We start from the raw sequence: 25,524 nt of genomic DNA on the forward strand, positions 1-25,524 counted from the left end.
ATGTTGAGAAGCCAAGTTGTTGGAAGGTTGAAGGAATTGAGTGAAATTATGGGAACAGATGCTTTGTTGAATGTTGCCCAAGGCGATGAAGAAACATTGCTGGAATTAAAGTCTTTAGGAATATTAGTGGAACCGTGTGATCGTCAAGGATCGACTGCTGAGAAGAATCCTGAAAAAATCAAACTGATTCAGAATGAAGAAAATAACCCTGCTGTTTATAATACGAATGATAATCCTGAGGGGACATGTTTAGTTCAAGAAGATGGACAGCCAGAAGGTTTGGTTGAAATGTCAGTTCTTCCAACTAATAAGAACATCAGTAACTCACAAAAAAGAGGTCAATATGAAAAGCGAAAAGTACCCACAAAGATCTGTTGACGTTGCAGCTGATATTAACAGGAATACAATTAAATCTTGTGACAAGAACTTGGCTACTGACACGGTTGAGGGTAGTGGCTATCGTAAACTACCCGACTCTGAACCTTTGTATGCATCAGAAAGGAATCAACAGAGTTTTGTTCAATCTGTTCCTTCTGTGAACTATCTGAGTAATGAAAATATCTTGATTGGTGGCTGTAGTGAGCCTAGTGACCATGAAATGTCACAAGAAGGTGCAAAAGACCAGGTTGAATCCTTTATGAATCAGATAAAAGATTCAGAGCAATTTCTGGATCTGATAGAGAACAGAGTTCTAGAGTTGAACAACGACAAGGAAAGTCTAGAAGTCGAAGAGCTTTTAGCAGAGTTTTGTTGTCGAGACCAAGATTTTGAGAACGTTTTAGAAACTGGTATGGGTTTGGTTCGTGATATCTCAGAGGATGAAAAGTTTGGTGTGGAAGAAAAGATTGTGGTGGTTGAAGGTCGATGGAACGACCTAAAAGAAGAGCTTGTCAAACGTAAAACAACAATTGAAACAGTTTTCATGCTTGAGAATTGTCTCAAGAAGTTTGAGAAATTTGTTGAAGAGGTATCTGAGTTTGTGTCTGGTAAAGATGCTAATACTGAGTGGTTATTCACGGACGAAGAGGCTGGTTGTATTGTTGACTGTTACCTGGGTAGGCTTGAACGTGAACAGGTCGCTTTGAAAGGTTTGATTGAAGGAACGAAGCACATTCTGTCCAATGCTGCTGGTGAGAGTATCGAGGAACAGTTAAATCAGGTTTCTAAGACACAAATGGAGCTTGCAAATAATTTACTTGAGAAGAAAGCAATGGTAGAACGGTGGGTTGAATTTTCCCTGTCTCTTGAAGGCGTTGAGTGCGAAGTGGAAGCACTTACAGCTGAATTCGAAGATCTCGTGGAAGGGGAAGATAGCGAGTTCATAATGGAGAGACATCTTAACGAGAGTCGTGTGCATATGTTGAAGATACTCCTAGGAAGTTTAGTGGGAAAACAAAACAAACTTCGTGAATTGTCCGCTGAGTATAAAGATGTGCTCAATTTCAGTAAAGATTGTGATGAAAAGGTGAAAGAACATGAGACAACTATTTCTAAGAAAATAGAACTTGTTTCAGAGAAACTCGAAAAGCTAGAGAGTTATCTGGATAGCTTTAAAGAACTCGAGTTTGAAACAAATGAACTACAAGTTAAAGTAAAAGAAGCTGACAAAGCCTTGACGACGTTTGGCCAATCCACGTGTGCTGAAGTTCGCTCAAGAACTACTCCACTCGAGCAACTTTCTGAAATCAAGCATTTGGAGGAAAATATATTGAAACTAGAACCGCGCGTCAAGTTAGTAAAAGAGAAGAGTTTGGAACGGTTAGATCAGCTGGATTATGAGAATTCTGGTTACTGGTTTCAAGAAAATATCAAGTGTTTGGTGGCCAGCTACGAGAGAGCAAGAACGCGCGTCAGGAAGAACGTAAAATCGATTGAAAGCTGTGTTTCACTGAAGGATAAGTTCGATTTGAAGTTCCTGGAAATCTCAGCGTTCCTAGAAAAGGTTGAGGAGTATTTAAATGAAGATGAAGAGATTCCAGGAAACTTTGATGTGACTGCAAAGGAGGTTGCTCTCGTAAGTGGAAGAAGGTTTTTAGAAGAGATGGCACTGAAGGAAGATTGTTTGCGTGAGTTGGTGGAGATGAGTGAAAGCGTGAGTAATGAAGATGAGGATGAAAGAGATGTATTGCAGTTGAGGGAGAGGTTTAATATCAGACTCAAAGAGCTGAAGAGGAATGTAGACTGCCTGGATGTGACATTGCAGTGTTACAATGACTTTGAGGAGAAAGTTGAAGAATTGTCTTCGCTCATGTACGAAGTGCAGGGCTTTCTCTATGGCGAAGGTGTTGAAACAAGAGGACTGGAAGATCTGTTGGAACTGGGAAGGTCTTGCTTGGAGAACGTCGAAAACAAGGAAGGAACTTTGATAGAATTAAAGAACAGAGTTGAGAGGCTGACTGAAAGTTTTCGTGAGGAGGAGAAGGAAGTTATCATCGCAGAATTGGGAAGTCTGGAAGAGAAGTTGGCTTTTTTAAAAGCGACTGTTTTGCAGAGGATGGAATGTCTTGAGGCTCTTGCGTCGCGACACGATGTGTACAAGAACGAGCTGAAGGAAGTTAAGAAATGTATTTCATCTTTGGAACAGGAAACAGAGACAAGGGATGGTTTGGTGCCTAAAAAGGTAAATGAAAATGTAGACCCCGTAAGCCTTCAACGAAATGGAAAATCCGACAGCGTTTTAACAGTGAAAAAAGCAGAAGAAAGTTGGTTGGAAAAACTCGAGGCTTTCCGAGCACGGCTTCAAAATTTGGACAAGATGAAGACGGAATTACTTGAGGAGACACAGGAGAGTAACATCGACCTCGGCGGCGCCTCGCTGGGGCTTGAACCACTCGAACTGACTGTTGCAGATCTTGAAAGAATCAACGAAAAGAAAATTAAAGAACTTAGAGAACATGAAGAACAACAGGAAATGATTTCAAGAAAGGTGTCGGAGTTTGAGGAAGAATTAGGACGACTTAGGAATGAAGTTGAAGAGAATAAAGTGGGTCCGATCATCGTCGAAGAAACGATGACAAAAACCAAAGTATTGCTACAAGAAGTTGACACTACTTTGGCAAGCGTTGCTCCAAAACAGAGATACTCCGTTGAAAGTATTCAGTTGATTGAGCGATTGGAAAATATTCGAGATAATTGCATAGAAATTAAGAGGCACCTGATTCGAGTTGATCCGAGTATTGCGCGATTAAGTGAAGATCAAATAAGCAGTGAAAGCGGATGTCAAGTTTTGACTGTCGTAGCTGAAAAAGATGGACAGCAAGACATTGCTGGAGATGAAGTAATTCGTGAAGACATCCAACCGACAGCTAACGTTGCACAAAGAGATATTTCCAATGTCGTCATAACTACTGATGCGACTGACGAAGATACAACTTTAGAAGGAGAGGGTGAAGGCCTACAACCAAATAACTCGATTGAAGATAAATCTGATGAAAATGCCAAACACTTCCCGTCGGAGAAACTGATCCAACAACCCAAAGTGAAGATTGAAAGTGTTGCTTTTGAGATCTTGCAAAGCGAAGTCGAGTCCTTGGCCAACGACGAGGAGGTCATGGCAATTATAATTTCAAACTCTGAACAAACGACTGGAAATTTACATAAAGAACTTGAAGCGGCACAAGCAAAGCTTGAATTACTTCAACAGAAAGAACAACAACTGCAGAGCATTAGTTCACAAGCTGAAGGCATGTGGGCAACTATTCCATCCGAGGGACAGAAAATATGTCAGGAGAATATCGTCGAAATTGAGGAGAAGCTTTCGACTGCAAAAGAATGTTTGTTTACGCGGATCAAGATGCTTCAACAGTGTGCACAGACAAAGGAAATGCTGGAGCAAAATATATTAGAATGCCACGACGTGCTAGACGCTGTAGGTAAATTACGTGAGCCAGCAATGGTGAGGGAATTTCTTGAAGTGCTCAGAGATCCAAACAGTTGCTTCGAGAATGCAACCAGGTTGTCTTTTGCTTTGAGTGTTGTCGGTGGTATTGAAGAGGAAGAATGCTTTCCCAAGGAGCTTGAGGATCTGCGTGAGAGATGGGAAAATGCCATGAAAGATTTAGAACAACGAATAAGCGGGGAGGTTGGGATGGAATTGGAAAGCAAGAGTAGCAAATACATAAGTGAAAAAGGAGTAGATTTAAAACAGGATCCTCCAGGAGAACTTGTAAAAGGAGTTGCTGACATGGGATGTCAAAGCGATGGAAATTCTTTGATGTTGACTGAATACAAGGACAGTGTTATTGAACAGGAAAGGGAGATTGATGCGGATTCCTTAGAAGATGCGGCAGAAATAGAAAATCTAGTCGCTGATCAGGAATCAGGAGAAGCTGATGATGGCACATTAATGGTAAATGGTCTTAACGAAGAAGCTGTAATACAACCGCAAGTTAAAGAGGTTGCCGGGCCTGAAAATGTAATCCAGAAAAGGTCTTCATCATTCAATGAACGCAAGGGGAGTGGTTTTGAAGAGGCTGAAATCGATGTTTATTTCAAAGAAGGTACAGCAGAGCAGCGAGTAGTTGAGGTGGCTGAGCTGAGTACTCTCTCAACGTTAGAGGAAGAGAAAGCCAAAGATATCAAAGAGGAGAGTGAAAGTGTCGTGATTTCTGAAGTAGCTTTAGCAGAACAGCAAGTGACAGACAGTTCAATGTTGAACAAACACAATGATTTTGATTCGAGATATGAGGGTGGAAATGACGTAGGCTCTAAAGACGATATAACTGAACCTGCGAACGAAGGTTGTGAGACGGAAGAGGTTAGGTCCGATATAAATCTTAGACAAGAGGTTTCAGGTAAAAATCTTACCCAAGGAGATAGTTTAAAGAATATTACCTTTGATGAAAACACCGGTGAAGACTTTACTCGTAAAAACGACAACCAAGACGAAACCGCCAAGGATGAATTTACACAAGAGGACATTATTGAACATGGAATCAACGACGAGAGGTTAGGTTTAGTTGTCAAAGACGAAGCTGGACTATCTGACCTGAGTCGAGGTCGTATTCTACAACAAGGAACTGGACAAGAGAAAGTAATAACGGAAGTTGTTACCCCGGATGAATATACCTATAAAGAAAGTAAAACTCAGAGTGAATTTACCTCGGAGGAATTGTCTCAGAATAATATTACTTTACTAAATGTTTCCCAAAGAGAAATTCGCCATGAACTTCATGTCACTCAAGACAAAGCAATTCAGGACGAAGTCGCTGAGAAAGAAATAGACAAAGGAATGACAAACGAGAAAAATGAAGCTGTTGGCAGAAGCGATATCGTGGACGATGTCAGCCTCGATGAAAACATACAAGAACGTGTTACACGAGGAGAAATGGCTCCAGTGGAAAGTACTCAGCAAAAGAGCGATCAAGGAGAGTTCATCCAAGGTGAGGAGTCCCGGGATATCATTCTCAGACAGGAAGAGACGCTCGATTTAATTTGCTCACGGGTTCCGCAGCAAAATTTCGACTACGGAAGAAAACGCACGAGTGAAGTTGCAGATGAAGAGAACATTCAAAATCAATCATTCAGAATCATTGACGCTGGAGTTGTTGAACAAGATACCCAGGATGAAATTGCTCAGGTTTCAGTTTCCCAAGCCAAGATTATCGCAGACAACAACATCCAAAGCAAACCCATAACAGATTCAAACCATATGCTGGGAACTGATAGACAGATCACCCCAAAACAACCTGCCCTAGATGATGTTTCTGATATCGAAGGTCGGCAAAATAATTTCAACGAAACAGGTGGTCTCTCTCCTCGCGCGATTGTTGACAGCAAGATACAGATACAGGATGACAAGATACAGGATGACAAAATAGAGGATGACAAGATACAGGATGACAAGATACAGGATGACAAAATACAGGATGACGAGATACAGGATGACAAAATAGAGGATGACAAGATACAGGATGACAAAATAAAGGATGACAAGATACAGGATGACAAAATACAGGATGACGAGATACAGGATGTCAAAATAGAGGATGACAAGATACAGGATGACAAGATACAGGGTGACAAGATACAGGATGACAAAATACAGGATGACAAGATACAGGGTGACAAAATACAGGGTGACAAGATACAGGATGACAAAATACAGGATGACAAGATACAGGATGACAAAATACAGGATGACAAAATACAGGATGACAAAATACAGGGTGACAAGATACAGGATGATAAGATACAGGATGACAAGATACAGGATGATAAGATACCGGATGACAAGAGACAGGATAAGATACAGGATGACAAGATACAGGATGACAAGATACAGGATGACAAGATACAGGATGGCAAGATACAGGATGATAAGATTTTCATTGAAAAAACAAAAGGGTCTTCAAATGACTACGAGAAAGTTGTGGAACTAGACTTCAAAGATTTTACAATTCCTTCATTCTTTGTAGCAAGTCAGAAAGATACTCTCCAGGAAACGAAAGCGTTGAAACTAGAAGAAGCTTTGGACACGATAAGCAAAGTTAGCAGTGAACTAGCAATGATTAAAAATGTCAGCCGCATTCAAAAAATTTCACCAGAAAATTTGCTTGAGTATGAACGGAAGTCTTTAAATGAACTTCGAAGTATTTCAAAGAAACTCGAGACAATAGCGTCTGAGGAGTTTAACTTGGATTCGGTTGAGATGGATAAGAAAACTCTCCTGAATAATCTTGTTCGGGAACAGCAACAGGAGTTGGCGAGAGTTCGCGAGGCTTTAACTAATCGTGTGAGAAAAATTAAAAGATTTTTCGAAATGAAATCGACGATGAAGGATAAAATTGAAGGTATGAATGTAGTTCTTGAAGAAGCAATATTCCTGGAAGAAGACGATTGTGATTCTAGGGAACAGAAAGCTGAGAAGATGACGAGGATATTGATCGGAGGTGATGATCTTGCTGAAGAATTTGTTGATTGTATGGCGTCCTTAACAAGCGATTATCCATCGTTGGATTTAAGTTACGCGGGACAAATACACGAGCGATACCAAGCGAGAAAATCTGAGCTCACGAGGATGTTAGATGTGGCGAAAAAACAACTTGAAGAAAAAGAAAATCTGGAGGATAAAATAGACCTTTGTTCACAATGGTTGGTTGAAAACGAGAAAGATATTTTGAAAGGAGAGATTAACGATACAGATGTTGATGTTCTTGAAAAAGCTATCAATGATTTGGACGAGTTTCTGGTAGTTTTAGATGGAAAAATTGAATATTTTCATTCGTATGCCACAAGAGAACGGCTATTTCTGGATAATTTACCAACACAAGAAAAGGATGTTTTGTTGACGAAGGTGAATAACTTGGAAAAACGTTTAGCAGAAGCTCGAGGACTTGTGTTAAAGAGAATAGAAGATGTAAAAATCCAGGTTGATATTGTAAGGCATAGGAATACGGTAGATGCTTGTCAGATATGGCAAGAAAAAGTGAAAGATGCTTTAAATTCTTCTGGTAAAAGCTCAGAATGTGTTTTTACCGAACTCTCAGACTTGGTGAGTGAGGGTGAAGAATTGATCGAGAATGTGAAGTCTTTGCGACAGCGTTCAGTTGAAGACCAGGAGCTGGTTGAATCTGCAAAAGAAGTTCTTCAAACAGCAAAAGAAGTGATGGAGACTATTTCTAGAAAAGAAGAAGCGATAAAACAGCTCTCGTTCGAGGTTTCAGAACTCGAGAGTCGCATTCTTGTTTGCTTTGAGCGAAATGAGAACACTGACGAAATTGAGATTTTGAAGTTCGAGGAGGAAATCGAAAATGCTCGCGAAAGGCTTCAAAATATTTCCAACCAAATAAAATCAGGAGCTCCCCACCTTGAAGCGTTTCCTGCTAATCCAAGAGAGAATGAATTACTTCAGAGAAGCGAAGATCTTTTGAATGAAATCAAAGAAAGGAATGACAGGCGTTTGTTGGAGGAGAATCTAGAAGACTGCAAGAAAACCTTGGAGAAAGTTGAGGATATTTGCAACATGCCTGTGACGTTTTGTTTGGATGTTGTCAAGATGAAAAAGGACTTAGCTGAAATGGGAAAAATTTCACTTGAGTTGAAAGATAAAGAAGCGAAATTACAAAAGGTAAATTTTCATTTAAAACCAAATTTAGATGCAGCCCGAGACCCTCCATTTAGTAATAGTTTTTACAGCATTTCATTGACATTTGTATTTTCCTTTCAATGATAGGTGCAACCATTAGGTAATGAACGAGTGGCTGAGGTGTTTACAAGCTTGCAGGAACTTGGCGAGGAACTGGAAATGAGGGAAGAGAAGATGGCTGAGTTTCTCTCAACATTACGTCATGTGTTGAGGTCTATCCAAGAACTAGAACACATCACTCAGGATGAGAATGGAAACGATTGCGATAATGAGGTTTGATGTCACTGAATTGAAGTATATTTATATATCTTCTATGAATCTTATATATCTTACATGATCCTCGGTTTTCTCTGTAGTAAAGATCATTGAAAGATGATGATATGGCGTTGGGTTGGAACGGTTTAGAACTGTAGTATAAGTCAAGTTTAGGTTTCCCCCTGTAGTAACACTGGTTCAATATATGATTATCCTTACTGGACTTCTAGGCTATATGAAAAACAGTTTAGAACTGATAGAGCTATCCAGTATAAATAAAGTTAGTTTAGAGATGATCCTTACTGCACCTTTAGGAAGAACAGTTTAGAATTGATGGAGTTATATATATGCGTTATAGATTAGTTTAGGTTAGGTTAGCCTCTTATATATAGTTTAGTTTAGGTTAGCCTCTAGAATAAACATCTTTGTAAACAAATCAATACATATTACCACAATGAAAGCGCTCATAATTTAACAAACTCGTGCACTTTTATGGCTTAATTCCCGCATTTCTATTCTCTACGCAGGAAAAAAGCAAAAACCTGAAAGAAAAAATCTCTCAAGTTGATCGTGTTAAACAGAGAGTTGATCAGTTATGTTCGCTACCTCAGGAGGAGAAGGATGTTTTACATAAACAAATAAACGCGTTGGAAAGCGACATTAAATTCAAAATGGAACAGCTTGAAAATGGAAAGAGATCTAAAGGGTTCGGTCGTAGACTTGAAAATGTGAGAGATAAGATCGCAGAAATAGAAGAAAGGTTGAATGAATTTGGAAATGACAGAAAGGTAATTGATGTTAAAAAATATTGTGCCACCGTTTCGATCTCTATACGAATGCAAATGCTTTTTTCATTCTGTGATCAAAATTTAAGCTGAAAGTTTTTTGAAGAGGTCTAATCATTCGTCCCTCGAGCTTTTGTCTTGTTAAAAAGGTATCACATTGGAGCGGTTTATGTCACAAAATATCAACGCACTTGGCTAAACTCGCTCAAAACTTTGGCCAATCTAAGGGGTCTTCGTATCGCCAATATTGACAGCTTTTTTCAATGCGTCGAAATAGACATATATCTCAAGGACGCTAAACTAATTCGTTTCTATTATTACAAGTTGAGTGATTACCTGCAGGTATTTTAACAATTAAGCTAAAATGCAAATGAACATTACGCAGGTGCTTTCTATATTGGAAAAATCAAATGAAAAGCAATCAGCTGCACACACTAATTTCTGTCCCTGACTCGCTGTACTCTTCTATACGGCAAAAGGTTGGAAAACCCTCCCACAATTAATAGTTTTATCGTTTTGTCCCGCGGTATACTCGACCTCTCGAATTTCAACGTGCGTCCAAGCACATTTCGAAAGCGCGTTCAAAGTGTCGAGTTTCATTTAGTATAAACACACGATTATTATTCGCTAGAAAAAATCAGACAACTTCACGTTTCGCTTTCGGATTTGGCATGAGATGGTTCCTTTAGCCAAGCTTCATCTTATTATAAAATGTTCAAAATGTTACAGTACAAAGATTTTCTGTGAATTACCTGATGGCGTAGCCTTGACAACGGATACGCTTCTCAGTTGAATAGACGTGTTTGTAGCTTTCATAATTTACATATTTTAAATACGGTGTGTCTGTGACATGCTTTTATCGTACGTTTGAATGGACTGCGGTGCTCTAACGCGTAAGCAGGTTATTTACCAAGGGAAAGGCTGCCCAAATCGGACGGAAAATGTCATTGGAACCCGGTTTTGTTTTCAACATAAGACTATCTAACAAGCTATAAGACTTTGGCCTTTTTACAATTGGATTACCTTTGACATACTCAGATCAACAACGTTTGTCTACTTCGTCTAGTGGATGTGTTTACAATATATAAGACGATTAACATTTCAAGTTTAGCGAATATATACGGCGCTTTTAAAATGGATTATATCTCGGTTTCAACTGATGTTCGCTGAATGGAAGCCGAGGGAAATTATTTTCACACGTTTTACTTTCAGGCGTTTAGTGACCAATTCGCGCTTGTCTCGGAAGAGGTTGGCAAGATCGTAGAGGAAGGGGAATTGCTAGTATCTAGCGGCAACACAGACGCCGATGGTCAGCTATCAGCGAAGCTTCAAGATGTCAGAAGACGTTTTTTACGGATACAAGAGCTGGTGGAGAAACAGGACGATTGTTTTGAAAGATTCGAGGACGCCGTCGCGGAGTACAAGCAGAAATTCGAGGCAGTCAAATGCAGGATATCGCTGTCCGGTTTTGAGCAGCAGACCGGAGTCCCGCGTTCCTTTGTTGAGGTAAATGTCTCGTTGTATGTGTTTTGTGTTAGCCATGTTCTCGCCCTTTGTGTGTGAGATAGCGTGTTGCGCTTTTATTCCTGTGGCGTTAAGCAAAGACGAGCTTGGTCCGGTGTGTGCATGGAGAGTTCGTCGAATATGTTCAACTCTACGGTGTAGTTTGTGTCTAAAGACTGAAGCATCTTGCGATGTAAACAATTGGTCGTTTAAAGCACAAGTGTTTTGCCAGCTAATCCGCTTTCACACAAGCAAATTTTTCTTTATGATTTGATAAAAGTTAGTGTTTGATCTTCTGTCAAGTGTATTTGCCGTGACAAATTTATCACAATTTCCAATTGTTAATATATATTTTTCATGTATTTGTTCGAGAACGTTAGCCTGCGAAAACCATGCAATACAGAGAAGAGTCCTTTTCTGATATGGTTCTGAACTAAATCATTGGAATTCACGGTGAAACACTTTCTTTCGTTTCCTATTGAGGGAAGGCTACACATCGAGTGTTTCCTGTTTATTCTTGGCTTGATATTTGTCTATATAAACGTGAGAAATATGTGTGTAATAAATACTCCATACCCTAGCAATTCCAATGTTTTTGTTTGGTCTTTTTTCAGAAGTCCTATAAACAGTGCTAGCGGCAATATTTCCTTTCAAAAATAGAAGCGTATATATACAAGTTTAAATCCTAAAAAGCTTGTAAAACTTCTTGTAGCTATTTGCATAACATTGTCCAACTTTTGTCTTCATTTAATGTTTCATATTAGGGAATATTTGCTATTTTATTTTAAAGTGTGGTTCTACCATTGTTCTTTTGTGTTAAAAATAGTGTGTGTCAGCTTAGAATATCATGACAGTTTGTTATATGTTCGTGTTTATGTACATGCAATATCATCCCTGGACTGCATTGTGTTAACCCTTGACACGCAATCGCGAAAGATGTTGGGCTACTGTGTAAAACAAAGTTTCGTTTCTGTAACCACGTTATAATTCTTGGTGGCATGCGAGTGCGAGGAGAGGTTAGCTGTGGTTTTCTCGGAATATTTGCGTTATACTTCCATTGCCACCCATAATTATTTGCCCTATACTGCCTTTTCGCAGACAAGACGTTTTTAAACAAATACAGCCCTCCAGCAATCGAAATAAATCTAGCCTTAGTTCAGGGTTTTCCAGATTGGATTTTAATGATTTTTATGTTATACGTTTAGAAATGATTTTGTATTTATCCACGTTATCTTGTTGATAAAGGACAACAGGTCTGCGATAGTACAAAAAGCATTTTCATTCCCATACGAGGTCCAATATTATTTTATGTCAAATCAGATAAACTTTGATATGATGTGATTGGACACAATAAACTTTGAAACTGGTTTCTTTCCATTATGAATTTCACGGCAATCTCTTCTGAATGTCAAAACATGTGGAAATTTTAATGAAAAACTCGAGTATAATTAGGGACGCGTGTCTGTTCATATAATTAAAATGAATTTATAATGCATTTCATTAATACTAATACACTCATACATAATACAACATACAAGCCAACATTTAGGGACAATTCTATTGGCTAAATACTTACATGCATCAATCCCTAAGTAGTAGGATCCAGTGTTACTACAGGAGGAAACCTAAATTAAACTAACTTTATTTATACTTGATAGTTTATCAGTTCTAAACTGTTCTTCCTAAAGGTCCAGTAAGGATCATCTCTTATTGATCCAGTGTTACTACAGGAGGAAACCTGACCTAAACTAAACTAATTTATACTATATAGTTCTATCAGTTCTAAACTGGTTCTTCCTAGAGGTCCAGTGTAAGAATCATACTAACCGAATCATTATAACTTTTCTAGGAGAAAAATGAACTAACTTTGCTTGATGAAAATTTCCGAACGCTACAAGCCCTTGGTAGAGAAATTAGATCGTCTGTTTCAGAAGAGCAAAAGAACAGAATAGATTTGTTGCTGAGCGAGCTTAGAACTTCGTTAAAGATGGTAAAGGCCAGGATATCTGGGGAGTTAGTGGATGAAAATGAACATGTAGGGGAAACGAGGGATACTAAGGGTTTCGGTATGGATATTAGTCACGCTGTGAGGAGAGGGGAGGATCGCATGATCGGTGCCATGCGGCTAAGTGATGATAGCGATGTGGATAATGAGGAACATCGTGTGTTGGCAGGTAGTAGTGATGGATCACAATATGGATCAGACAGTGGTATGGGGGACTCTCTTATGAATACTTTCGCCAGTGAGGTCACTGACGGACCTAGTAAGACACCCACAGTGTCGCCAGTCCATAAAGAAGGATGCTCTGAGGCATGTGGAAGTGTGGATACTGTATGTGAGGATTCTCCTGTGAACAAGAGCAGGATAACAGAGCAATTTGCTCAAGCTAGGTCTGGAAAGTACAGTGAAGGCAGACAAGATAACCCCACACGGACATCGCAGGATATCGATCTTATAGGCCAGGTAGAGATTTTGGGTAGTATTGATGAAGTCTCGCCCAGTGACGCGCCAGGAATACCAAGAAAGAACGAGCAATCTATGGCTGGTGTTATTCAATCGCATGATTGTGTCATGAATGCTATAGGTGATGATGAAAACGTCGATGACGGGAAGTTTGTACTAAAAGACATCACTCAGAATGTACCTCCGGTGAGCGACGGTGACACGACTGTTCCGAGTTCAGATCTCCCGAGGGACGGTAATCTGATGAAAATTGATGAAGATTCTGATAACGGTTCCTTAGAATATCTTGTTCAAGATAACCTGTTCAAGATGATTCCTGGAAAAGATTCGCAAACGCAGAATGACATTAGGCTGGATAACTTAGATGCTGAAACAGTACAGCTCGAAAACACAGATCAGGCAAGCTCTGATTCACGTCCGTTCATTCCAGTAGGATTCTTAGAACCAGAACCTATTACCTTCGACAAAACTCAGGAGGCGTCCTCCCTCCCGGATTTTAAGCCCTCCGATCAAACACCCTACGAGATGAAAATCTCGAGACATTCACTTCATGACATATCACCCTCGGAACAAACTGCCTCGGAAGATTCGCTCTCCGTGCAAACATCCTCGGAAGATTCCTCCCCGCAGAAATCCCCCCAGAAATCTCGAGTTCACGATATCGACGAAGAGCTACTGCTGCGAAATCGTGCAATCCAGGATCTCCAGCCTGATGAAGAGTTGAGAGAGGGGCAGAACTTGGAGACGGAGTATCCCCTTGTCTCCTCTGCCCCTCCTCCCATGAAGACCGTTGAGGAATTCGTAGAAGAACCTGATGAGCTGTTTCAAAGATTGGTCGACATCGAGGTAATGCTAAAACCACAAGAAAATGAAGAAGAGAATCTTAAGTCGGCGCTTCTGAAACATGTCGTAAGTACTTCATATTATGTCTATTATCCAAGGTATGATAGAAGCAATATATCAATTCAATGTTGACAGTCATGGTTGACAATATAAGACTTTCTTTAAAGACAGTTTTTGATCCTCTCAAACTTAAGAAGCTTCGTTGTATTCTAGGCACTCTGTGTTGAGATGAAAAACATTCAAAGCAAAATAAACACCATCAACAGGCATGGGCCGTACTTCATGAAGAAAGCACGAAGTGGCTTACGCGAGATCTTGGAAGAGAGACTGCGGGCTCTGAATAAACAGTGGGACAAGCTTCAGGGTCACGCCACAGCGAGACAGAAAGATTTAGAGCAACTTGTGCAAGACAAAGCCGATAACGAGTTGGTCGCTGGTGAAGACAGTTCTTTGAGTTCTCTTCGAAATAATACAGCATTGCTTAGTTCGCTGTATTTTAATACCGAAAATGAGGTAAATATACAATAAAAATTATAGAGGTTTAGTTTGAGAATAGTTTAGAAATGATAGAAATAATCAGTGTAAATAAAGTTAGTTTAGTTTAGGTTCCTGTAACACTAGATCAATAAGAGATGATCCTTACTGGACCTCTAGGAAGAACAGTTTAGAACTGATAGAGTTATCCAGTATAAATAAAGTTAGTTTAGTTTAGGTTTCCTCCTGTAAATCCATGATATGATTCTGTAAGATACTATAATCTAAAAAGGAATGATTCCTATTCAGAGTATCAAGCGCCTGCTGAACAAACTCGGTTTATTCTCTGGCCAATGCGACGAGGAAGATGACGAATCACGCCGCCATTTTGATGACGATTTCCTCGACTACCAATCGGCCTTTCACGATCTATTTGAATGGTTAACGGCCGTGGAAGAAGAAATTGAAAGTGTTTCCACTTCGGAGGGTGAGGTGAAGGAAATAAAACAGCGCGTAAAGTGTCTGCAGGTAAATCCATTAAACCAGAACTAGATGACATATCCTGTCGAATTGTGTGAATTCACTTTCATTCCTTTTGCAGGATTTATACCTAAAGATTCAGCACAAGAAGCCACAAGTGAACGAGTTGGTGAAAAGATCTGAAAGATTCGTCGATTCGTCCAGCGAGGGCAATGAAGAACACGTGACAGGATTACGTAATCTATGGCGTGACGTTATGCTCAAAGCCTGCTCGAAGTTACGAGATTTACAGAACGTACTTCATGTTGTGATGATGAAGGCATTGAATGTCAACAATAAAGAAGACTTCTTAAAAACTCTGTCAGAATGTCAGCGCGATGTTAAAGATTTGTTGCAAAGGTTGCAGGAGTGTTGCACAGGCGATACAAGTGATGATCCCGCAGTTGCAGCAGCCCAGTATCAGGTATCGTGATTCTCTCAGACTTTTCTCAGACTCTTAGGCATAAGCGTACCCGTACTCACTCAGTCGTAGCCTTGAAATCTTAATGTCAAAGAAAGTGTGCAAGTTGAAGCATCGGAACATCAACTCATAGCTCTTTACAAAGCTTTGAATTGTTATTGAAAATGTTTTTCTTTCCTGCTAAAGGTGTTCGCCTCCGAAACTGACAGGCTAACAAAACTTTTGGACGTCTTGCAAACGTCTTTACATGTTGAACAAAATACCACCGCTTTGAAAGAACTTTCTGATCAAATGACAGTCGTGAAAACTCAACTAGAGTCGTGGTGGAAGAACCTAAACGAAGCTGGAGCTTTGGAAACTATTGTGGTAATTCTTTTAGTAGAGTTTCAAGAGAGATTTAACGTGGAATATTTCAAATGAACCGTAATATGCCAGGGCTTGCCTTTGAGTTTTTTGTGTCTTCTCCGTAGGAAACCGACACAAGGAGGGAGGTCAACGTGTCAGAATCAATCCCAGAAGAGCTGAGATCACCTCGAAGCAGACCCAAGACTTGGCCTGACCACAGCACCTTGCTAACGCAGGTTCTGGAAGAGGTGAAGAAGTTCGAGGATTGGTTGAAAACCGCTGAAGAAAACCTCCAGATTTTCATCGGAATCGCTATTCCACAAACTCTGAACGAAATGAAATCAAAACTGAAAGAAGTTCAAGTAAGTTCCAGTATATTGGAATAGATTTCAGGAAAAGATTGTCCAACAAAATTGTTATGATTCTTTTTTCGTGTGATGGCATTAAGTCCAGAAAAACATAATCTGTGTTTATGTTCTTCCCAGCTTGCAGCGAGAAACATCAACAACAAGATCACCGAAATGGAGTACACCCTCGACAGCCTAAACACTTTGAAAGACGAGTCAGGATATCCCGAACTCTGTGAGAAATGTCAATCCTGTTTAACCCATGCAAAGGAACTGAAGTCTCGCTCAGATACACGAACTGACGAATTGAAAGAGATTCGCTACAAATGGGAGCTGTTTGAAAGCCGCTTTGCGGAGATGATTCATTGGCTGGAAAAAACTCGAAGTATTCTTATTCTACCTTTGAAAGAAAGGGACGAGGATAGCGTCGAATTTGTTTTAGGGAAATTACTAAAAGTTCGCGAAATAGAAAAGAAATTATCGGAAAAGGTATGTAGTACATGTGATTGAATCAAACTTGGATATGCAGGTTCATTATCAACTGGTGCTTGATTTGTTTTATTTTGTGTTTTCTCGACAGGTTATGGTGAAAGACGACCTTCTACGACAGGGGGAACACGTCCACGCGAGGACCGAGGCCGCTGGAGTGAACGTGAAAATCGAACAGTTGAGGGAGGAGTGGACCGGGATTGAAAGTGACCTCGGTAGAGAGCGCGGAAGGCTTGAGAAAGTCATGAGACTATGGAAAGATTACGATAGAAAACAGGAGGAAATGTACGATTGGCTGACCGGCATATTGTCCTCGTTGCGTGACCTGGAACATCGTGATAGGAGCATTGAGGTTGTCAAGAGACAAATCGCCTTGATCCAGGTGGGTAAAGGGGGAATGATATGAACATGTTCACTCTGCATTATCCTATAGTATCTCTTCCTATCGTGGAAATATCCCTTACATCTGCATCCTTCTTGTTATCACTAAAGAATTGTCCTGTTTTTAGAAACACCATGATGAAATCGACAACCACATCACTCTCAAAGAGTCAGTCGACCTCTCGTTTCATTTTCTCGTAGACAACATTCAAGGTGATGTGGAACGCCTTCAAGAAAAACAGCAAAAGTTAAACTCTCATTGGCAAGAGCTTCAATCGTTGGTCTCGGACCGTTTCGATGAACTGGTCGCGGTGGAGTGGACACTAGAGGTGGCAGACATGACTGCTAACGTCGATGAGTTGAACGTTTGTGTGGAAAACGCCAGGAGATTGGTGCTTGCGAGAGTTCCACAGATAGGTAGCTCGTCTTTGGAGGAAATCAAATCATTGGTGGCTAGTTATCAGGTATTTTCTTGTCCTAATTAGTGAGTTTTATTAAGTATCTTAATCAGTGAGTTAAGTGGTGGTCAGCTGTGGAGTGTGATTCTTTGATAAGAAATTGTACATATTTGCAACCAGGTTTGCAACCAAACACAAAGACATTCAGCGAAGAACTAACTCACAAGGCTTAAGTTGGTAGTTAACTTTCGAATCAAACATAAAAATTTTTATGTTGTAAACAATTCGCCACTCAAACTCTAGTCATAGAGGATAAGCTTAACCTAAACCTTTTTACAGAATGCTAAACGAGAATTGCGCTCCAAACAAGAAATCGTCGATGGATTGAGGCGAAAATCACGAGACGAAAACATGAAGGATGAGAAGTGTACCTCTTTAAGACAGTCGATCGCGCAGCTCGACGAAGACTGGAAGAGTGTGACGTCATTGCTTAACGAAAAAGAGGAGGCCGTTAAGATCTCGTTAAATAAATGGATGGATTTCCAACGGCAGCTGACTCATTTGGTTGACACGGATTCGTGGTTCGCAACAAGGGAGGCAGCCATGTCAAAATACCAACATATTTCTACTGAAAAAGATAGAATATCGCGGTTAGAGATTTAAGGTAAGTAAATATGAGATTACTAATATACTTCTTGAATTTTAGAGGATTTTTCCAGGCTCTCCTATAATATTGTACAACAGGGTGTATAATGCCTTCCTTGTCGTTCTAACCTGACTGAGAATTTCCATTTCATATTGTTGTGACATCGTCATTTAGGCTATGAAAGGTTTCCTTGTGACCCAGAAAATATCAGTCACAGAATTCGTTAAATCTGCTCGAGGCCTTCTGAACGAGGGCCTCTATGACTCCGAGGAGATAGAAGGGATCTTAGGAGACATCGAGGAACGCTGGGTGGATATAAATACAAAAGTCAATGACTGCGAGGAGTGGTTATCTGAAATGACAACCAAACATAAATCCTGTCGAGACTCTATTGGTTCGATTATGAGCTTCCTGGACGATGGTGAGATGATCTTGGAGTCGTTGGCTACATTTGATGGTGATCTTGACAGCTTGCTATCACAGAAGACAAGACTCTGTGTAAGTTCAGAATGTAGTTTGTTTATTAATACGCCACAAAACCTTGATCTAATTTCTAACGTATTGAAGCATCTGCTCATTTTGAGGAGAGCTCGATGAAGAATGTTTTTACAAATGAGATTTTACTAGCCCAGATATGAGGTCATAAGGAAAATTGCTATTAAGTTCTCTCGTGTGTCTTCTGGTAAAAATTCATCCCATCACGGCATATCCGGTGTCTTTGACAGTGTAAGAATGCATGAAAATTGGATTTTCTGCAACAAATCGTAGTTATATTTTGTCTAAAAGTGGGCTAATGTTTACTTCTAACATTTCAACTGTAAATTTTATTTCAGAATCTTGAGAACGAGTTGAATGATCTTCGTCCGACTGTTTACAATCTAAACAGTATCCTGGTTGAACTAAACAACGTCTGTGATGAGAGTGTCTTGTATGAACTGGACAAAGATATTCGCGAACTGAACCTGAGGTATGGCAGCGTTGCGGAAAAGATTAAGAATCATAAAATCCAAACGGAACAGATGATCTCCGCTTGTCAGGAGTTCGATAAAGACTGCGCCGAGGTTTTGGCATGGCTTGAATACCAGGACAATGTATTGCATCAAGATTTGGAACCCGAAGAGCAAATATTGGCTTCTGAACTTGCCCAGTTGAAGGATTGTGAGGTTAGCTCCGAAAATTTATAAAGATTGTCTTGTTTGAATTTTGAATGACATATTACTGCATACTGTAGTGATGATTGTCATTTGTCATTTGGCAATACCATTCTACAATAAGCTGTTGTGGGTTGTGTTTAAAATACCTGAAAAAAATATCTCGAAATCCCGATCGTATTGAGCTGTGTGCATTTATTTATCTATTTATTTCGAAGCAACTTCAAGAAGCGTTGAACAGACAACGAGAGTTCTTTGAGACTGTACGAAATCGTGGCCAGGAATTGAAATCAAGAATGAAACAAGGAAATCTGCATGTTTCTCCAAAACTAACAAAACTCACGAGAACTTTCAGTGATTTTGCCAACGCTTTAAACCAGAAACAAGAAAGGTAGGCAAAATGAAATTCAAGTTTCATTTAATTTCAAACATATTTTCTTTTTTCGTTTAAGCGCTAACTTTACTTCTTTCTAAAGTTCTTATGTGAAATGTTGAATTCTATTTGCAATTGATCTGTTACCAGGTTGAAAGTGAAAACCAACTCATGGCGGGAATTCTGCGCTAAATTTCAAACCCTGGATGAACGTGTTAAAGAGAGTGAGAAACAGGCTTATACGACTCGATATTGCGATACGAAAGAACATTATAGATTACTGCAGGTATGCCAAGATCTTGTTTTCCACCTCACTCTTCATTCCATGATCCTCCTGACCAGCTCTCTTTCATGTCTTCTTATTACGTGTCCATATCATCTAATATCTCTGACCAGCTCTCCTTCATCTCTTCTTATTATACGTGTCCATATCATCTCAATTCTCAACCTTGCTTTCCACCATCTTCTCTGCAATGTCTACCACCTCACAACCTCTTCTTCTAATCTCTTTCTTCCATGATGCATCAGCTCTCCTTCATCCCAACACACCAACCTTCCTCTCAAAAGATACACCTACATGCGGTAAACCTTTCATTCTCTTCCAGCGACTAATTCGTGAGGCAATCCAAATGCGCCCGGAACTGGAGGAATTGATAGAATTTACTGAAGAACACTTCCGGGACAAGGAGTCTGAACAAGGGAAGAGTGCCCGAAACGAAGTGGAAGAATTACGCCAAAGATTAGAAATTCTCACAGCCGAGTTGGATTCCAAGAAAACAGAAGTTGAAACGGTTCAGAAACTGCAAGCGAAATTCCAAGAACAATGTCGACATTTGAATGCTGTGTTGCAAGATACTGAAGCGAAGTTGAGGAACGAAGATGATGTCGAACATTTGCATGAGCAGGAACAGTCGTTTGAGGTAAATCAGTTTCCATTGATTGACCCAAATCAAAGCCAGGTTGTCTGAAATTAATATATCAATATTCAGATAGGAATGTTCTCGGGTGTTATAAATGATCAGATAAGGTTATCTGTGGTATATGAAACTTAAAGCAATCAATACAAGACCGTTTGTTTTCATCTCCCAAAGGAAGAAAATTGCATCTGATAAACCCACCTTTACTTATTCAATTTTCTCTCCAGTTCTTTCAGAGCAACAGCGAAAGATACCAGGAGGAGTTGTTGTGTGCTCAGCGTCTGGCCGAAACTCTGGATCAAAACAAAGAACGTGGATGCAAGCACTCGCGCTGAGGTTGAAGGCAAGTTTAACGATTTAAAAGTGAGATGGGAGAACACATCCTGTGCTGTTAGGAAACACAAGGAGACTTTGGATTATCGTCTCGTGAAGTGGCGAGATTTCAAGCGGAAACACAAGGCATTTGTGAGTTGGTTGACTGAGTTTGAGTCCCGACCAGGGCTTCAACCTGTCGCCTCGTCGGATATCACTGAATTGGAGAGTCAAGTTGAATATGTTGAGGTTAGTATGTGCTGATTATTATGCAATGCAATAGCAATCTTCTCCATACCATACCATACCATACCATACCATACCATACCATACCATACCATACCATACCATACCATACCATACCATACCATACCATACCATACCATACCATACCATACCATACCATACCATACCATACCATACCATACCATACCATACCATACCATACCATACCATACCATACCATACCATACCATACCATACCATACCATACCACACCATACCATACCATTGTATTACTCTACTCCTATTATGCCTCTCCTTCATTTATCATTCCTAATTGTCTTGTTTGTTCCGACAGGCCTGTCGCAAAGAACTAGACGCTCATCAAAGCGAATTTGATCTTCTTCACACTACAACTGAACAATGCTTCACCAGGTCCAACGACACGGTAAACGACGCGGTTGAAAAGGAATACCACAACGTCGAACAACGTTGGGTTCGAGTCTCCGAGTGCGTCGCATCGAATCAACGTACTCTGGAACTAACCCTGGGTGATTGGCAGGAGTACACCACCGTTATGGAAGATACTATGCGTTGGTTAAGACAAACAGAGCTTTATTTAAAAACGTGTAGTGCAGTGACTTTATCTGATGTGGAGAAATATTATGAAAGACTTAAGGTAAGATCCTAAGTTATGTTGACTTGACCAGTTTTGATCTCCTTGAGGTCCAGTAAAAATTATTTCATCCAGTGAACCAGAAGAAAATTCTGACTGCATTATGTGGAAATTGAATATCTCGCACTTTGAATCATATTTTAGGAACTAAGCACTGAAGTTGAAGAACGCCGACCGCACTTGGAACTTTTGACTCAGCGAGGAAAACGTTTATCGCGCATGTCCTCGTACGCTAACGCTGACCACATCAATAACCAGGTTTCTGTCATGGGTACGCTATGGACAAACGTATGCACCTGCCTCTCGACTAAAATGCACCGCACGATTGATTCTCTACATTACTTACGAAGGTTTATGGACAATTTCGAAAGCTTGTCCGCTTGGCTTCATCGCCTCGAGGGGATACTTCGCCGTGATTGGAAACACTTTTATTCTTGTAGTCCAGAGGAACAAAGATCTAAGATTAAGGTTGGTTCTTTTGTGGTATCTCTAGCGTCGGTTGTTGTTGAAAGGACGGATAACGTTATCCACTTTCCTCTGCAACCAAAAGCAGGTATTCTGCAGCACTGATCTTTCGTGTTATTTCAGGCATACCGTAAAGAAATCGAGAGCCACGAAGCTCAACGAACGTCAGTCAACGATTCGACCTTGCAGCTCATCGACAAAGAGCTTGGAAACGAGCTATTACGTCATATCATGCAGCAACGTGATACGCTCAACGAACGCTGGGAAGCGTTGTGCATACAGTTGGGCATTTCGTACAAAAAGGCCGAGCAGACGAAGTATTCTCTGAAGTTGCTGGAAGCACAACTTACACAGCTCAATAAATGGATGTCCAGTGTCGAACGACAGATCACGGAGATCAGTGGGGAAGTGTCATGTGATATAGACGAGCTGAATCAGCAACTTGTTGATCTGCAGGTGAGGTTCACCAGAACAAGTATCATGAACTAGCCGAGAGAACGACTATCATGAACTGGGCAGTTTAACAATTGCAAATTGAGCGCTATTGTTGTACGGTTATACAATGATAGTTAAATGCCTAGTTAAACCTTATTTCGCCTCGAATCTGTAATGGGGTAATCGAATATTTTTTCTTTCAACTCACAGATAAGTCAAAGAGAAATCAATGCGAGATCACCAGATGTCATTTCAGTATTAAGTCTGTGTGTGGTAAGTTGGAAATACACAAATTGGAGTGTATTATTGGTCTTTTAAAGCGAAAAAGTTCATAAAAGGCACCATTCTTGATTCCTATTCTCCTATTCAGAGGTTGCAAAGTTGTGCTTTCCCGGACGATGGCGACGCAGGAGATTTGCAGATCGCCCGAGACAGTTTTGAATCGCGTTGGAAAAAGATTTCAAGAAACGTGGGTCAGTTGTTGAAGCAAAATCAGGACCGTATCGCTTTGTGTAAGGAGTTCAGAGATGATTACAAACAGTTTATAACGTGGTTACGAACGTTTGAAAACCTGGTTACGATACCTTCCGGAAGCTGTGAGGATCTGCATGAGTTAAGCTTAGAGATTTCCAGACTTCAGGTAAAGAGATTTAGTGAATTAGGTTTACTGTACTGGATTAATGTGTGATTACAATCAATATTTTAATCTGTATTATGATCATTAATTGATACAGCTGAAAATGAGTTTTTTGTACTTACATTGAATTTGATGTATTTTGCATTGCAGGATTTGAAGAGACAAGTTGGAGCAAAAGGGGTCCTCGTGGAACGCCTGTTGACACGAGGGAACTGCTTGGTAAACAACTCATCATCCAGCTCGGCTCAGTTGATCAGACAAATGATTGGGAAGACACAAGAACGCTGGTACGACATCACACAAACACTGGACGACTCCATCGCAAAGTTTCATCTTTTGTCGAAAGATTTTGTGGAATTTGAAGAGGAACGTCGCAATGTGAATGCGTGGCTGACAGATATAGAAGTTCGTTTGATTGGCTTGGAACAAGTCGGAAACGAAGGGCAGAATGAAGAACAACGCTTGCAGGAGTTAAAAGTAAGTATTCTTGTGTTAGTATAGTGTAGGTAGTATTCTATAATAAGCTGTCGTGGTTTGTGTCTAAACTACCTGCAGAAGATATCTTAAACGTGGTGGTCCAGTTTAGGTTGTATTCTATAATAAGCTGTCGTGGTTTGTGTCTGAATTACCTGAAAAAGATATCTCAAACGTGGTGGTCCAGTGTAGGTAGTATTCTATAATAAGCTGTCGTGGTTTGTGTCTAAACTAACTGCAGAAGATATCTCAAATGTGGTGGTAAATAATATTTTTTTCAGACGTTACAACATCACATCAATATGAAATACGGCTCTCTGAGTGAACTCACTTCACAAGTCACAAAGCTCAAGGGTTGCTGTTCAATCTCAGACTACCGTCTGCAGCAACAAAAAGTCGAGGAGTTGAAATTACGATATGAACAGGTATAATACATAAGGATTGTATTAATTCATATCATCTAATAAGGTGCTTATAAATTCCTCTTATTTTACAAGGCACTTCATTACTCGCTGACGCTTATGCTTGATCTGGCTGTCCCTAGTCCATTCTCCCCAGAACGCGTATCGACAAGGCTTCCCGTCGTAACGCCATAATCAAGACAGCAATATCACCCTTGTACAAACACTGGCTTGAATAGCCTAAATTCAGCCCTTGCTCTTTGCAATGGCATTGATCCATGGTGGTAGCTACTGCTACTCTAGAGGTGGTTATCGCTCACTCATCAACAATTTTGGCCATGTTCCATTCACAAACACCCGCAGTCATATCCTGTATTTATTGAGAAAAAAAGCTAAGGAATTGTTATGAAATAGGAATTAAAACTATTTGGAACAATTAAGCTCTTAAAAGCCCGTATGGGCAGGGTTAGAAAAGAAAGCTTGCATTGATAGTTTTGTACATGTTCAGCCTTTCAAATTTTTATTCAAACTTTGTAAATATACATGTAGATAGAAAATCGCGAATTTAGAAAACTGTATGTAAGTAGTTAGATATAAACAATAATAACTATAATATTGGGAAGTGGTAATTTATTTCTGACTTGTATATTAAATGTATTTTTAAAGCAGGTCCACATAGTCAGATGCAATTTTCAAAGAAACAGATCATATTCGTTTGTAAATTGTTAATACATACATTCCATGTAAGTAAGTATAAAATCTCAGCTCATATTCTTACGTAAAGACATATAATATATTTTAAATTGTACATGCTTTCTGAACTGTAACGTTGGAGTAATATAAATGGAACCTATTAAATTATTGAATATACTTCTGTTTGAGTCAATATCTATCTTGTCTGAGTGCTGGGTGTACGTACAAATCTACAATGGTTGTCTATATGGTACAAATGCGCACTTCCATCATTTACCAATTACCATCTACAATCTCATTATCTCTTTTATAAGGAAGCTTACACAAAGTATCCTTTAATCGTTTCGGTCCCAGTCTGGACTCGGGTTTGCATCTTTGGACGTTTGGCGGGAAAAATTAAAAGCCCTTTTATGAGAAATTGAAAGTTGTCAAGTTTGAATTTTCCTCGAAATTTACTGCAAATTTGTCTATTCTTGCCGCGTTTAAGCAACAATACAGCGAGGATATAGAGGTATGTCATAGAAAATTTTTATTTATTTGCTAATTTGTCCAAAATAATGCTTTTAAATTCAATTTGCGCTCGTCTGAAGCTGGCCGCGAATGACATATGTTTTTGTACTCTTATAACCGCCAAATACAATTTGTAAATTGTAATCGAAGGGATTCAAATGTTTTTAAGGTAATTTATATCAATTTTGATATAAATTGCTGCGCATTTCGTTACATTTAAGCAGTTTGAAATACATATATAGAATATATTTATTTCAAGTTATCATTATACGGGATTACGTTCGGTGCAAAATGCCGGTAAT

The 25,524-nt window shown here is 39.7% G+C and overlaps 3 protein-coding genes across 3 annotated transcripts; all 3 read left to right on the forward strand.

Moving 5' to 3' along the window:
* Positions 1 to 48: 48 nt before the first annotated feature.
* On the forward strand, positions 49 to 17,973 carry LOC114531672. Its single transcript, XM_028553288.1, has 15 exons — positions 49 to 277; positions 387 to 8,068; positions 8,174 to 8,359; positions 8,869 to 9,129; positions 10,339 to 10,632; positions 12,479 to 14,002; positions 14,150 to 14,449; positions 14,720 to 14,938; positions 15,012 to 15,353; positions 15,537 to 15,716; positions 15,821 to 16,057; positions 16,181 to 16,531; positions 16,623 to 16,913; positions 17,041 to 17,376; positions 17,650 to 17,973. Exons 1-15 carry the CDS (start codon positions 49 to 51, stop codon positions 17,971 to 17,973), a joined length of 12,756 nt encoding a protein of 4,251 aa, XP_028409089.1.
* A 122-nt stretch (positions 17,974 to 18,095) lies between these two features.
* On the forward strand, positions 18,096 to 20,732 carry LOC114531562 (nesprin-1-like). Its single transcript, XM_028553174.1, has 6 exons — positions 18,096 to 18,454; positions 18,790 to 19,119; positions 19,326 to 19,498; positions 19,631 to 19,766; positions 20,086 to 20,400; positions 20,625 to 20,732. The coding sequence occupies exons 1-6, from the start codon at positions 18,134 to 18,136 to the stop codon at positions 20,730 to 20,732; spliced, it is 1,383 nt and encodes a 460-aa protein (XP_028408975.1). The 5' UTR covers positions 18,096 to 18,133.
* Positions 20,710 to 24,889, forward strand: LOC114531655 (nesprin-1-like). Its single transcript, XM_028553274.1, has 9 exons — positions 20,710 to 20,958; positions 21,290 to 21,610; positions 21,752 to 22,075; positions 22,196 to 22,528; positions 22,718 to 22,780; positions 22,878 to 23,147; positions 23,295 to 23,621; positions 23,900 to 24,043; positions 24,116 to 24,889. Exons 2-9 carry the CDS (start codon positions 21,509 to 21,511, stop codon positions 24,212 to 24,214), a joined length of 1,662 nt encoding a protein of 553 aa, XP_028409075.1. The 5' UTR covers positions 20,710 to 20,958; positions 21,290 to 21,508; the 3' UTR covers positions 24,215 to 24,889.
* Positions 24,890 to 25,524: the final 635 nt, after the last annotated feature.

The sequence above is a fragment of the Dendronephthya gigantea genome, unplaced genomic scaffold (genome assembly GCF_004324835.1).
Source record: "Dendronephthya gigantea isolate DGI-Jeju-01 unplaced genomic scaffold, DenGig_1.0 000073F, whole genome shotgun sequence".
Classification (NCBI taxonomy): domain Eukaryota; kingdom Metazoa; phylum Cnidaria; class Anthozoa; order Malacalcyonacea; family Nephtheidae; genus Dendronephthya; species Dendronephthya gigantea.

Coding starts and splice junctions, on each gene's coding strand:
- LOC114531672 (XM_028553288.1), top strand. CDS start 49: ATGGGAACAGATGCTTTGTTGAATGTTGCCCAAGGCGATGAAGAAACA. Junction 14,003..14,149: donor CGGCGCTTCTGAAACATGTC/GTAAGTACTTCA, acceptor GTTGTATTCTAG/GCACTCTGTGTTGAGATGAA. Junction 16,532..16,622: donor AAAAGAAATTATCGGAAAAG/GTATGTAGTACA, acceptor TTTTCTCGACAG/GTTATGGTGAAAGACGACCT.
- LOC114531562 (XM_028553174.1), top strand. CDS start 18,134: ATGAAAGGTTTCCTTGTGACCCAGAAAATATCAGTCACAGAATTCGTT. Junction 19,120..19,325: donor CCCAGTTGAAGGATTGTGAG/GTTAGCTCCGAA, acceptor TTTATTTCGAAG/CAACTTCAAGAAGCGTTGAA. Junction 19,499..19,630: donor TTAAACCAGAAACAAGAAAG/GTAGGCAAAATG, acceptor ATCTGTTACCAG/GTTGAAAGTGAAAACCAACT.
- LOC114531655 (XM_028553274.1), top strand. CDS start 21,509: ATGGAAGATACTATGCGTTGGTTAAGACAAACAGAGCTTTATTTAAAA. Junction 22,781..22,877: donor CAGTATTAAGTCTGTGTGTG/GTAAGTTGGAAA, acceptor TCTCCTATTCAG/AGGTTGCAAAGTTGTGCTTT. Junction 23,622..23,899: donor AACGCTTGCAGGAGTTAAAA/GTAAGTATTCTT, acceptor TATTTTTTTCAG/ACGTTACAACATCACATCAA.